Source organism: Falco cherrug, chromosome 1 (genome assembly GCF_023634085.1).
Source record: "Falco cherrug isolate bFalChe1 chromosome 1, bFalChe1.pri, whole genome shotgun sequence".
Taxonomy (NCBI): domain Eukaryota; kingdom Metazoa; phylum Chordata; class Aves; order Falconiformes; family Falconidae; genus Falco; species Falco cherrug.
In genome coordinates, this window is record NC_073697.1 from 108,432,447 (window position 1) to 108,445,289 (window position 12,843).

The 12,843-nt window shown below is 61.6% G+C and overlaps 3 protein-coding genes across 16 annotated transcripts in view; 1 reads left to right on the forward strand and 2 right to left on the reverse strand.

The window, feature by feature from the left end:
- Window positions 1-2,652: 2,652 nt before the first annotated feature.
- Window positions 2,653-5,924, forward strand: PIPOX (pipecolic acid and sarcosine oxidase). The gene is made up of 8 exons (XM_055717925.1): window positions 2,653-2,805; window positions 3,275-3,423; window positions 3,868-4,069; window positions 4,150-4,332; window positions 4,395-4,547; window positions 4,613-4,771; window positions 4,920-4,995; window positions 5,092-5,924. Exons 1-8 carry the CDS (start codon window positions 2,680-2,682, stop codon window positions 5,220-5,222), a joined length of 1,179 nt encoding a protein of 392 aa, XP_055573900.1. The 5' UTR covers window positions 2,653-2,679; the 3' UTR covers window positions 5,223-5,924.
- A 556-nt stretch (window positions 5,925-6,480) lies between these two features.
- Window positions 6,481-12,843, reverse strand: part of MYO18A (myosin XVIIIA) — a 38,908-nt gene continuing 32,545 nt past the window's right edge. For 11 of the 14 annotated variants that reach the window (XM_055717818.1, XM_055717858.1, XM_055717867.1 and 8 more), the window contains 3 exons: window positions 12,188-12,232; window positions 10,489-10,611; window positions 6,481-7,160 (listed from right to left, as the gene is read on the reverse strand). In XM_055717818.1, coding sequence (XP_055573793.1) covers window positions 7,022-7,160; window positions 10,489-10,611; window positions 12,188-12,232 — 307 coding nt within the window. In that variant the 3' untranslated portion in view covers window positions 6,481-7,021. The remainder of the gene's footprint in view (window positions 7,161-10,488; window positions 10,612-12,187; window positions 12,233-12,843) is intronic. The other 3 variants (XM_055717838.1, XM_055717903.1, XM_055717887.1) reach the window with 1 other exon arrangement.
- LOC129736610 (NKAP-like protein) lies at window positions 7,167-10,479 on the reverse strand. The gene has a single exon (XM_055717918.1). The coding sequence runs from the start codon at window positions 9,679-9,681 to the stop codon at window positions 8,389-8,391; it is 1,293 nt and encodes a 430-aa protein (XP_055573893.1). The 5' UTR covers window positions 9,682-10,479; the 3' UTR covers window positions 7,167-8,388.

A 12,843-nucleotide genomic window follows, 5' to 3' on the forward strand; every position in this document is an offset into this window, starting at 1 on the left:
CGCCGCAGCCAGGTGGGGAGGGTGCCCTGCTCCCCACAGCCACGCAGCTTCAGCTCCCCGGGGAGCAATGCTGCTCCCTAATTCTTTTGTAAGTGCTGATTTACAGTTGCTGGAGTATGAGGCCGATGCAGCCTGGCATGAAGCGCTTGTACAGCTGATGATGGGCTTTTGGAAACTTCAGCTGCCAACCCAGTGTGCGGTGAGTGCAGCGGGTGCAATGGGTGTAGCGGGTGCAGCAGGTGCAATGGGTGCAATGGGTGTAGTGGGTGCAATAGGTGCAATAGGTGCAGAGGGTGCAGTGGGTGCAATGGGTGCAATGGGTGTAGTGGGTGCAATGGGTGCAATAGATGCAGAGGGTGCAGTGGGTGCAATGGGTGCAAGTAGGTGCAGTGGGTGCAATGGGTACAGCAGGTGTAGTGGGTGCAATGGGTGCAAGTAGGTGCAGTGGGTGCAATGGGTACAGCAGGTGCAGTGGGTGCAACAAGCAAACAAGCTCAGCTTGCTGCTTGCTGAGCTCTGCCCAGCCTTGGCCAAAGCTCCTCATTCCCAGTTTCTCCAGCCCCACATGGATGTGAGCCAGGGTGGCTCCCACAGCCTGCGCCAGGCTGTTCCCCAAACCCCTGTCACCCCCCGGTGCCGGTGCCAACCCTGAGCGCTCTCATCCATCGCCCAGCCCACACAGGGAATACTTCATTTTTACTGTGCTCTCGGCACAGCTCTCCTGACCTGTGCCGGCTGCTTTGGGAAATGGATTTCTCGCTGCCATGAGCATTGCCTCTGGTTAATTTAGACCCAGGTCAAGAGGATGATGGAGACCAGGTGCTCTCTACCCTCCAGCGTAGGGCTGGGGGGGCATCCCAAAAATTCACCCCAAGGCAAGATGAGCCCATGCAGCTGCTTTTTGGGGTCTGGGGGTGCAGACCTCCCCGATGCCTGGGATCAGCTCTGGTTGGGGTCATCCATGGCATGAAAGCGATGGCTTGGGGGTCCCACAGAGCCTTGGGGATGGTCACCAGTGCTGTCCCACCCACCTGGGCACAGCCATCCCCCTCCAGAACCAGCAACCATCCCTGTAACCCACCAGCAGCCTCCCCGGCTCTGTAGCAGCACGAGCAAGGCTTTTCCAGCCCGATCTATTAACAAGCCGTTAAGGGGAGAGGAGTTCATTTTTGCCATTTAACATTTCACGGATAATTAATTATTCTTCATCTTCCCAGCAAAAAAGGAAGAGCAGGTAGAGGGGCTGTTCAAAGCAAAAAAAAAGCAAGCTGAAACCCGGGGAAAGTGGTGAATTATTTGTAACATCAAAGGTGAGGGAGGATGTGCTGATTTAATGGGGCAGCACACGGTGCAGAGCCCTGGGCATCACAGCGACGCTAAGACCGGTGCCCACTAGTTGCATTAGTGGTCCTGGCAGCGGCGTGGGTGAGCGGCCTGAGGGGGAGCCTGGTCCTTGCCTGTGCCCCACGTCTACCTCCCCTCACCTCCCCATCACTGTTAGCTGCCAGCTCTGCCTTTGCATGATGCCAGGGTGTCCCCGTGACCCAGCTGGGGGGACACGTTGGGGGGGCCTGGAAATCCCCACTGGGGGCGTCCTATGCTCCCCAATGCTTCATCCATCACTGGAGGCAAGCAGCAAAATAAATAATGATATTTAACATTTCATAATAACGACAATTAACCAGTAAATAATGCCTTTTACACCATGAAAGCCAGAGTAAATTAATTCCCCTAATTAGCTGTCAGGCGGCACAGGGCAGTGGCGGCAAGGCAAAACTGGCAGACTGCATTATCCCCCCCCCAGGCATCGCTGAGTGTCCCCAAACCCTGAATCACATCCCAGAATTTTGCAGGCTTGCAAAATCCACCACCACCAGTGGAACATGGGGCTCCGCATCACATCCCAGCTGCTCTGGCGAGCCCTAAATCACGCCTATCTCCTGTTAAAAAAAAATAACAACAACAACAAAAGATGGCAACAAAATAGTTTATGGCCATAATAAATTGTGCCAGAGTTAAAAAAAAACAAAAACCAAACAACCCTACCTTGAAGCCAGCGGCGGGTTTCCCATTGGCACACAAAAATGGGAGCGTTCCTGAGCCCCTGTCCCGCCGCGGTCAGAGCCGGCAGTGACTGGGGGGGAGGGAAAGGGGGGTTTATTTGGAACAATTTTCCATCCCGTTTATCCCACCCACTCACGCTGATCTTACTGGCAGGGCTGGGGGGACCCCGCTGCAGTGGGGGTGATGGTGGTGGAGGGATGCGGTGCTCTGGGGGGGGCTGGGCTGGGGGGCTGGTGCTGGTGGTCCCTGTGCTGTGCTGGGGCCAGGGCTTGCCGTGTGCCAAGGTGGGATCCTAACACCCATCGGGTGATGTGGGGGTGGCTGTGGAAGGAGGGGGCAGCCCCCCCACGCTGCCGGCTGTGCCATCGCTGCCGGACAAGCTGCCTTCCTTGGCAGGACCGGGTGCTGGCATCAGTGGGGGAGTGGGGGTGCTCCTGCCCGGCCAGCGCTGAGGCGTGGGAAGGATGTGGCCCCCGCATGCCCCTGCTGTCCCCATGGGGCTGGAGGGCAGCCAAGGCTCCGCCATCCGCTCGGACCGGCTGGACTCTGCCCTGTCCCTCCCCTTGGCTCAGCTCCTGGCTGCTTGCAGGGATAAGGACAGGGACAGGGACAGACATGGCTGCCACCAGCCAGCCCCACCAGGCCACCTACGATGCCATTGTCATCGGAGCTGGCATCCAGGGCTCCTTCGCTGCCTACCACCTGGCCCAGCGCCACAGGAACACCCTCCTGCTGGAGCAGGTACCAGTGTCCCCAGCCCTGCCATGTCCCCGGCCCTGTTGTGTCCCCATCCCATTGTGTCCCCATCCTTGATGTGCTGGGGTGGGTACCTGCAGACCTGGCTGCCTTCTGCCATGGCACAGAGCGGAGCCATCGCTGGCACCCCTGGTCCCTAGTGCCAGCACCCCTGTGTCCCCAGTGCCAGGACCCTCACATCCCCAGCGCCAGGACCCTCACGTCCCCGGTGCCAGCACTCCCGTGTCCCCAGCACCAGGACATTCACATCCCCAGTGCCAGGACCCTCACATTCCCAGTGCCAGCACTCCCGTGTCCCCAGCACCAGGACCCCATTTCCTGCTGTGTCCCAGCGCCGTGGCCGGCAGGGCAGGCTGTGTCCCCAGGTGCCTGCTGTGGCACAGCACCGATGCATGTGGGGCCCAGCGGGGTTGGCAGCAGGCGCAGTCACCCCCACATCCCCCGTGTCCCACAGTTCATCCTGCCCCACTCGCGGGGCAGCTCGCACGGGCAGAGCCGCATCACCCGCAGCGCCTACCCCCGCGTGCCCTACGCCCGCATGATGCCCGACTGCTTCCACCTCTGGCAGCGGCTGGAGGCTGAGGCTGGCATCAGCCTCTACAGGTGACGGGGACAGGGACGCAGCCCCCACCGGGCACCGTCCCCTCCCCGCGGGGCTGGGCTGGGGGCTGTGGCTGCTGCCCTGGTGGGATGCAGCACTGGGCAGGATGAGGCCACTCTGGCAGGCAGCTGCTCTTGGTGATTTATGTGGCTCAGTAAAGGAAGCGCCGTTAAGGAAATGAGCATCTAAACAAATCTTTGCTGCCAGGGTCAGGGCTGATGGCACTTGCTGTAATTAGGGGGGGGGGGGCAAAGCATGATGCCAGTGTTCAGACCCTCTGCATGCACCACCCCACGTGCCCTGCCCGTATCACCCAGCACCCCATCCCAGCACATCCTGAGCATCACCGGTGCTGCTGTGCCTCAGTTTCCCCCAGAGGCAAAGCAAGGGGTGGGTTTGCACAGGAAAGGGGAGCAGGGGGAGCTGACATGGCTGGTGGGATGCAGGCGAACGGGGCTGGTGGTGCTGGGGCCAGCGGGCAACCCGGAGCTGGAGAGCTGCCGGCGCAGCCTGGGTGCCGACCAGGTCCTTGACACCGTGACGCTGGCCTGGCGCTTTCCTGGCCTGCAGCTCCACGCTGGTGAGGTGGCTTTGTGGGACCACACCGGCGGGGTGCTCTTCGCTGACCGGGCACTGCGGGCAGTGCAGGTGGGTGCTGCTGAGGGGATGGGATGGGGGTGTCCCCTGGCTCTGTTCCCACAGACCCTCCTGTCACCATCCTCACCCAGGAGGTCTTTTGCCGGCACGGGGGGACCCTGCGGGATGGGGAGAAGGTGCTGCACATTGAACCCGGGGCTGTGCTCACCATCACCACCACCACTGGGGTGTACCGAGCCCCCCGGCTCATCATCGCGGCTGGAGCCTGGACCAGTGACCTTGTGGCACCCCTGGGTCTCCGCCTGCCGCTGCAGGTAAGGGTTGGTGGCACCGTGGGGTGGGGTGGCCGCGGCCGGAGCTAACGTGGTGACCCCAGCCCCTGCGCATCGACGTCTGCTACTGGAAGGAGAAGGACCCCGCAAGCCCCAGTGCAGGCCGGGCTGGTCCCTGCTTCATAACCCTGGGGCTGCCCCAAGCCCCCCGCAGCATCTACGGGCTGCCAGCACTCGAGTACCCGGGGCTGGTGAAGGTGAGCAGGGCACGGTGGTGGTGGGGGACCCCCTGGCCAGCCTGCCCTGACCAGCTCTCCCCCAGGTGTGCTACCATCACGGCAGCCCCGCTGACCCTGAAGAGCGGGACCGGGCTCCCCCGGGTGTCCCCCACCCCTACGTCACCCTCCTGAGCAACTTCATCAGCAGTTACCTGCCCAGGCTGGAGCCCCAGCCGGCCGTGGTGGAGACCTGCCTCTACACGGTGAGACCTCCCCTCGGGAGCAGGACCCATCTGCCCAGGGTCTGAACCCCTCCCCCACCCCAGGGTCGATCCTGCCATCCCTTCCCCCCCCGAACCGTGGGTCCAGGAGAGGACCCCTGGCCACAGCCTCACCCCACGGCTCCCCCAGAACACCCCAGATGAAGATTTTATCCTGGACAGGCACCCCAAGTTCAGCAACATCATCATTGGGGCTGGCTTCTCAGGTAGGTGAGGTCACCCCACTCCCCCAGCTTGGCCCCCCAGAGCTGGCCAGGGCCATGGGGGTGGCTGGGTCCCCCACGCCACCATCCTCCCCACAGGCCATGGGTTCAAGCTGGCACCAGTGGTGGGGAAGCTGCTGTGCGAGCTGAGCCTGGGCGAGGAGCCATCCCACAGCACGGCCCCCTTCGCCATCACCCGCTTCCCCGGTGTGCTCCGGGCTGCACTGTAGGTGCCATGCCCACACAGCATTGCACTGGCCTGCAGCTGTCCCTGCATCCCTGTGTCCTTGCACACCAGTGTGCCGGCATCCCCACATCCCTGCATCCCCATGTATCATCACGCCCCTCCATCCTGGTGTCCCAACATGCTGCACAGCCCAGCTACGCTGCATCCTCACACTCCAGCATCCCAGCACACAGCACCCTGGCACTCCCCCATCCCAGCAGCCCTCTGTCTGTGCACCCCAGCACCCTTCCATCACCACATCCCAGCACCCTTGCATTCCCATACCCCTGCATCCCAGCATCCCTCCATCCCCATATCCCAGCTCTTTTGCATCCCTGTACCACTGCACCCTGGATCCTGACAAGCCAGCATCCCCCCACACCAGCATCATGGTACTCAGCACCCCTGCATCCCCATGTCTTGCTATCCTGCATCCCTCCATCCCCACATCCCAGCACCCCAGCACACTGCCTCCCCACATCCCAGCATCCCTGTATCCCTGCATCCCGGCATCCCTCATGCCGCGCAGTGCCAAGCAGTCTCTACTGAGCACCCGCTCCCTGGAAACAAATTAAGGAGCTTTGTCAGCTTCATGAAGATGGAGCTGGAACAGCGTGGAGAGACACACTTGCTTAGGAGTCAAGTTAAATGTTTTAATGTTAAATGTGCCATTTTATTATCATTAGATCGCTCCCACTTAATGAAAGCGCATTAGCGCAGCGTGGCTTTATGGCAGCGAGCGCTGAGCTCGGCCCATTTGTTTCAAAGAGACAGTGGGGAAAGGGATCGAATGACCTGGTTTGCAGGGTGCCAGGGGTGCGGGGGGTCCTGGGGGTGCAGGGGGTCCCTGGGGCTGGGGGGTGTGGGCAGGGGGCATCACCCAGCACTGGCCTGCGGGTGCTGGAGCCGAGGCCAAGCCACATGCTGCGCAGGCGGCCAGCAATGCACATCACCATCTCCTCCGCGTTAAATAATTAACGCTGGCAGGCAGAGGGCTCCCATCCGCGCTGCTCATCTGCATATTTATGAAGATTGATAAATGATTCAGTGCCGGCACCCACGAGGGCCGTCTCCCCCCTTCCCTCCCTGTCACCCATGGGTGCAGCAGGCTCCAGGAAGGAGCCCGGCTTGGCCCTTCCATACAGTCCCACCTCCTCACCCGGGCTGGATCCATCCCACCAGACCCTGCTGCCATGCAACACCCCCTCCAAACGCAGTGACACCCCCCCCCCCCCCCCACGTGGAGCAGGCAGCAGCCGGTGTCACCAGCCAGAAATGACGTTTATTTTCATACTGAAAGTAAAGGGGGTAGGGGGGGGGCGCACAGCTGGGCTAGTGCAAAACAACCAGGCAGGGGTGGGGGGCCTGGGTGGGGGCGACGACAACCCGGGTGGGCACGTGAAACCCCGTCCCCATGTCCCCTTCCCAGCTGCTGGGCGGCTGCTCCCCAGGGCCCGGCCAGCGAGAGACGTCTTTGGCTCAACTAAAAGGGGCTTAAGAGGATGGCGGGGTGCCTGGAGGAGGGGGGGGTGTTTAAGTTATAAAATAAGGAGCCAGCAGGCACTGAGGAATTAAACCCAGGGTGCCGGAGCTGCTGGCTCTGCCGCCGAGGACAGACGGGAGGTGGGAGGGTGGGGGTGGCATGGGGGCTGCAGCCAGCGAGCCGGCCGGGCTGCTCCCCCCAAAAGGCCGAGGCTGGGGGGTGGCTGCGTGTGTCCCCCCCCCGTGCAGAAGAAATACCGGCTGCCCGGGGTGGCCCCGTGGAGCTGAGTGTTTCTGTGGTGATGGGAAATGGTGGGGGGGCTAGGCAGGGGTCTCGGTGGCCCGGCTGTCTGCCTCGCTGGCGCTGGGGGAGCTGTGGGAGTAGCGGCGTGTGCTTTCCCCGGTGTCCTGCTCCTCGTCCCATCTGTCGTAGGTGAAGGTGTGCCGGGAGCTGGGGGGGCTGTGTGGGAGAGAGCAGGGTTAGTGGGGGGGCAGGGGGGTCTCCACGCCCCCAGCGTGCTGCAGTGCCACTGCCAGGCACATGGCCCCTCCGGCTGCACCGGGAGCCATGGTGAGCCGGTGCTGGCAGCCCACTGGATGGAGCCTCCATAGCCAATATATTATTTCTGAGATATTTGGGACATGCTCCACTGCCCGGGTCGAGGCGCTGCTCCGCGGTGGAGCTGAGCCTGCCTGGGAGGTGCCACCCCATGGGCACCCAGCACCACCAGCTCAAAGGCACATGGTCACGGGTGCAAACACCACTGCCCATGGGCATCACTGCTTGAGGGTCCTGGCTGCACCAGAGCCCACCATGGCTGGGTGCTGGGGGGGTTTCTCCCCCTGCCACCCCACGACGCCTTCCCTGGCCCTGACAGGCAGCAGGCAGCCCGACTGTGACATTTCCAAAAGGCTTTTTTTCCTTCCTCCGGCCTTTCTGCTATTCGAACAGTTGGAAAGGATCGAACCCACTCCGAAATCGCTGCCAGCGAGCCTGGGTGCACCCTCTCCTCTGCCATCGAACAGGGTGCTGAGCCCCAGAGCCCAGCAGGGTGAGGGTGCTGGCACCCTGACTCCCCGGCACAGGCACCGACACGGAGCAGGGCAGCAGGATGCGGCCGCCCTGAGAAACACCTCCGAGCCCCAACTGCCCACCCAACCTCCTCCTGTGGGTGCTGCCCCCCTCCGCGCTCACACACTGCAGCAAGTGCTTGTTAGTACTCGTCCCGCTCCTCCTCGCCACCCTCGGGACCCACTGCCGCCCCCGGGGTGGCAAATGCCCCGGGGCAAGCAGGGATGCTGTGCTGCCCAGAGAGCCCTTGAATTTCCTGAAGGAATAAATTCAGCTGCATCCCAACCGGTGGCTGGGGAGCCAGGAAGAGATTAGAGCTTCCCGGTGTCCCGTGTGTTGCAGCCGCTAATTCCGAACATGCTGCATCTTGGCAGCACGGGCAGCTGCTGGTCCCACTGCGGCCATGCCGGGGATGCTCCCCACAGCCGGAGATGCGTCGAGGATGCCCTGCAGCACCCCAAAAGCAGGGCTGCTGTGGGTGCAGCGGGGTGCCCCATCCTGGGGTGCCCAGCGGAGGTGGGCTCCGTGCCTGGAGCCAGGCGAGGGTTAGGGTGGGTGGTTAGTGGCACACGGGGAGGTTCATGCTGCACGGCACACACTGCTCCCACCTCCTGCCTCAATCGCTCTCGGGCCGGTACAGGTACTTCATCATCAGGCTGTCGACCTGCTTCTTCCGTTGCTTCTCCTCTTTCTTGCCACGGCTGGGACGTACCGGCTCCTCGCCCCCCGCTGCCCGCGGGCCCTTCTTGACACTGGAGGTGCTGCGGTAGGAGCTGGTGGAGCCGGAGGAGGAATCGGAGGAGGAATCTGAGTCGGATGATGACTGCTGCTTCTTCTTCTTCTTGGATTTCTTCTTGGCCTTCTTGGATTTCTTCTTGGTGCTCTTCTTTTTCCGCTCCTCCTCTTCCTCAGAGGAGCCTGAGCTGCTGCGGTGCCGGCAGGTGTGCCGGGAGAAGTCAAGGGCGGATGCAGAGCGGCGGAGGCTGCCGAGCGGGTGGTCAGCAGCGCCCAGGGGGGCCGCGCTCCGTGTGCTCCGTGTGCTCCGCACACTCCGGCCATCATCCCCCGAGTCGGCCTCGGGGCTGGAGCAGCCCCCGGCCCGCGGTGTGCGGTAGCTCAGCACCTCTTGGATGGCAGCTTCCAAGTCGGGGTCGAGGTAGGAGCGGTGCCCCACGGGCTGGGCGTCCCTGGGACCCCCGTCCTCGGAGGCAGCGCTGCGGGGCCGGGGGGGCACAGAGAAGCTGCGCCCCAGGGTGTGCTGCCCACGGGACCCCTCGTCTGCCTCTTCCAGGTGGCTGCGGGCCAGGGAGAGCCGCGACTCGGGGCGACCCTCAGGCCCCCCACGCCGGCTCCGCAAGCTCCCGGGGCTGGAGAGGGCGAAGCTCAGCACTGAGCACCTCTCGTCCCCCTCGTCCCCGTCCTCCAGCCCGCGCCAGGAGGCGGAGGAGGCCCTGCTCACCGGGGCAGAGGCGACGGAGGCTTTCTCACCATCGGCAGCCGAGAGGGACCAACGCTTGCCCAGCCCTTGGCGAGCCCGGCCGCTGGCATCGGCGAAGGCACGGGCGATGATGGCTGCCTGGTCCTCGGGCTCACCGCCCCGGGCTGCCCTGCGGGCAGCACGCTCAGGGGAAGGTGGTCGCTCGCCAAGCGCACTGAAGAGCGTCTGCTCATCCCCGCGGCCGCCTATGGAGTCCTTGAGGCTTGGCCGCTTCCTATAGCTGAGGCAGCTCAACACCGACACCGGGCGCTCCTCGCCCTCGGGACCTTCCGGCGGGGCTGACCTGTGCCGGTGGCACCGTGGCCCCCGCATGTACCAGGGAGACAAGAAAGAGATGGAGATGAGCGGGCGGGGGGGGGGCAGTGCATCGGCGAGGCAGCCTCGGTAATTTGCGTCAGCGGGAAATAGCATCGTGGAAAAATGTCATGTAAATGGGGGAATTGTTCTAGCCCAGCTCTTTGATTCCCCTTTAAAGTGTTGTGTTCAATTTATTTCATTGTCGGCTACCTGGACTGCATTTGATTCCTGACTTCAGAAAAGGTGGAATTATCTCCAATAACAAAATGTTTTACATCTGCACCGTTGAATAAATTAAACCAATTAACAAAAACTGGCTCAGATTTTTTTCTCCCTGCTTGGCAGAGCTGGGGGGAGGGTAGCCCCCTGGGAGTCCTGGAGCCTTGCTAGAAAAACGGGTTTGGATCAAAGCAATCTGTGCTCAGCAGGTGAGAGCTCAGCGTTGTGCCATGGGGGCACCTGGGCATGTCCCCCCCTCTGCTGGGGGCTGTGTGGGCAGCCAGTGTTTGCCGAGAGGTGTAGGGAGGGATGTGGTGGGGCTGCAAATGAGGGGAGGATGGAGTGGGGATTCAGCCTGGGATGATGCACAGGGCTAGAGCTCCCTGCCACAAACCCTGGGGAGGCAGGCAGGGTGGGGGCTGCAGACACCCCTGCGCCTCCAGGCTGGGTCTCGGTGCTGCAGTGGGTGGGATGATGGGGAGGGGGACCAGGGAGGTCCCCCTGGGTGAAGGACATGTGTCCCTAATGGATATCAAGCCGCTCGCCAGCATTAACCCTTTCCTGGCCAGCCACACAAGAACGGGGTGGGAGCATGGCACCGTGTGCCACATCCCATGGGTGCCCACCCCACAGCCTGGCCATCTGCCGGCACAGCTCACCCTGTCCTCTGCCAGCCAGCCCCGTGCCCAGTCCTGCACCCACCTGCTGCCCTTCAGGCTGCCATCATCCGAGAGCGCTTTGGAGGAGCCTTTGTTCTTGGAGAGCCAGGACTTCACCCCGTCCACACGGTCCTCCAGCTCTGAGTCCACGTCTGAGTCACCATCACTGCCAGAAGCGTGGGTCAGGGTGGGAGAAAGAAATAAGTGAGCATGGGGCAGTGAGATTTTGGGTGCTGGAGGGGCAAAATTGCGCTGGTGGGCGCTGAACCACCCCAGCATCCACTGCCTGTGTACCCTGACATGGGCAAAGCACCATCCCACGGTCCTGCTCCACCTCTCGGGGCACAACCTGTATGCGTACAGCTCAACCTTGCATGCTAGGGGCTCCCCGAAGCACAGCTGTGCCACGCACTCCCTGAACCCCCAAACCATGCCCCTGCGCAGCCGAGGGGCTCCTGCACGCTCTGCCCAGCATCCCCCCATGCCGCTGCATGGCTGGAGAGGTAAGACAGCAGGGCCGGCATCAGGGCAGCGAGGGGCAGCAGGCAGGGCATGGCTCCAGAAACAGGAGATTTCCAGCTCCGGGGCTGGGAAGGAAATGAGTGGGTTCATTTTATAGGCCACCATCAAGTGCAAAATTACAGCAAGGAAGAGCAATGTTGATGGCCCTGGGTAAACAGGAGTTTAGCAGGCAGAACAGAAATGACTCCGGCAAGGCAGGCACAGGAGTGCAGCGGACAGATTTACAGCCCTGCCATGCCGGAGAGCCCCTGATTTACGTCCCGGTGTAAAAAAAGCCCTATCTGGCTTAAACCATCTAATTTATAACGGCTGTTCGTAACCATATTGATTGCCTTTAGAAAGAAGGTGCTGTATGCATTGCAAAATCCATTCCTCCACGTTAAAAGCATCCTTGCATAAATCTCCCTTAATACCTAACTGCTTACTGCTTTCATTAGGGTTATGGCAGTACCGGCGGGATCTATAAGGAAATCGAAGCGGCACAGCCCCCTCTCTCCCCACCCTGCCGCCGGCCGGCGAGAGGCAAGGGCTCCCACTGAGCTGCTGCCGGGGAAGGAATATATCATATGATCTTAAACGGCCGTTTTATCCACCCGGCTTTGGGCTTATTCCCTGCCCGGGGACAGCAGCAGACAGCACAGGGGACAGGCTGGGATAGACCCTGTATACGAATCCTCCTTGTTAAATTCAAAGCAACGAGCTGCACTCCATCACGTGCGTCTCCCTCCCCTGCAAATACATCCAGGCAACGCTCAGCTTGGGAAAAAAAAACACAACAAAACCACAACAAAAACCCACAAAATGACAACAAAAAAACCCCCAGCGAGCCCCGTAAACAAACTCTGGGGGCAGCTGAGGTTTTATAACCATCAGAATTAAACACCACGTCAAACACAATTTATGTCCGGGCGAGCGTGCCATTAGTTAAGCAGGACCCGGGTCGCGGGGGAGCGACCGTGGCAGGGGGATATTAATTGTGCTTGGCAGCGGGGCTCCATCACCGCCCCGTGCCGACACGCTCATCGTTAGCCATGGCAGAGCAACCCCCGCCAGCCCCAGCCTGGGGGCTCATCCCGTGCCCCCCCCATGGGATGCAGTTATGTGCCATGCCATGGATGCTGTTAGGGCATGCGGAGGTGGGCCAGTGGCATGCGGGACCCCGGCCCGTGGGGGTGAGGTAGGGGTTAGGGGAGGGGAGGAAGGAAAGAGAAGCTCCTCACAGTTTACTCTTTCTTTTCTGATACTTTGCCACCATGTCCTGCAAACTGGGAGGGGTTGGGGGGGTCGGAGGAGGGAGAAACACAACAGAAAGGAAATCAAATGAAAGGAAAAAAAAAAAAGACAAAAAAAAAGACCAAGTGGGTGGGGAAATAATGGGGGGTAAATTAAATGGTGGGGGAGGGCCAGGGGAGGGAGGTGTGGCTGCCCTGCACCCCTGGCACAGGCCTGCACCCAGCATCCTGCACTGGATCCCATCATCCCAGGTCGGGTGCTGGAGCGTGTCCAGAGATGGACAATGGGGCTGGGGAAGGGTCTGGAGCACCAGTCTGATGGAGGGTGGCTGAGGGAGCTGGGGGCGGTTCAGCCTGGAGAAAAGGGGGCACAGGGGGGACCCCACTCTACAGCTACTGAAAGGGGGCTGTAGCGAGGTGGGGGTTGGTCTCTTCTCCCAAGTAACAAGTGATGGGACAAGAGGAAACGGCCTCAAGTTGTGCCAGGGGAGGTTTAGATGGGATGTTGGGAAAAATGGCTTCACTGAAAGGGTTGTCAAGCCCTGGAACAGGCTGCCTGGGGAGGTGGAGTCACCACCGTAGGAGCTATGTAAAAGCCGCAGCCCTGGGGGACATGGGTCAGTGGTGGGCTTGGCCATGCCGGG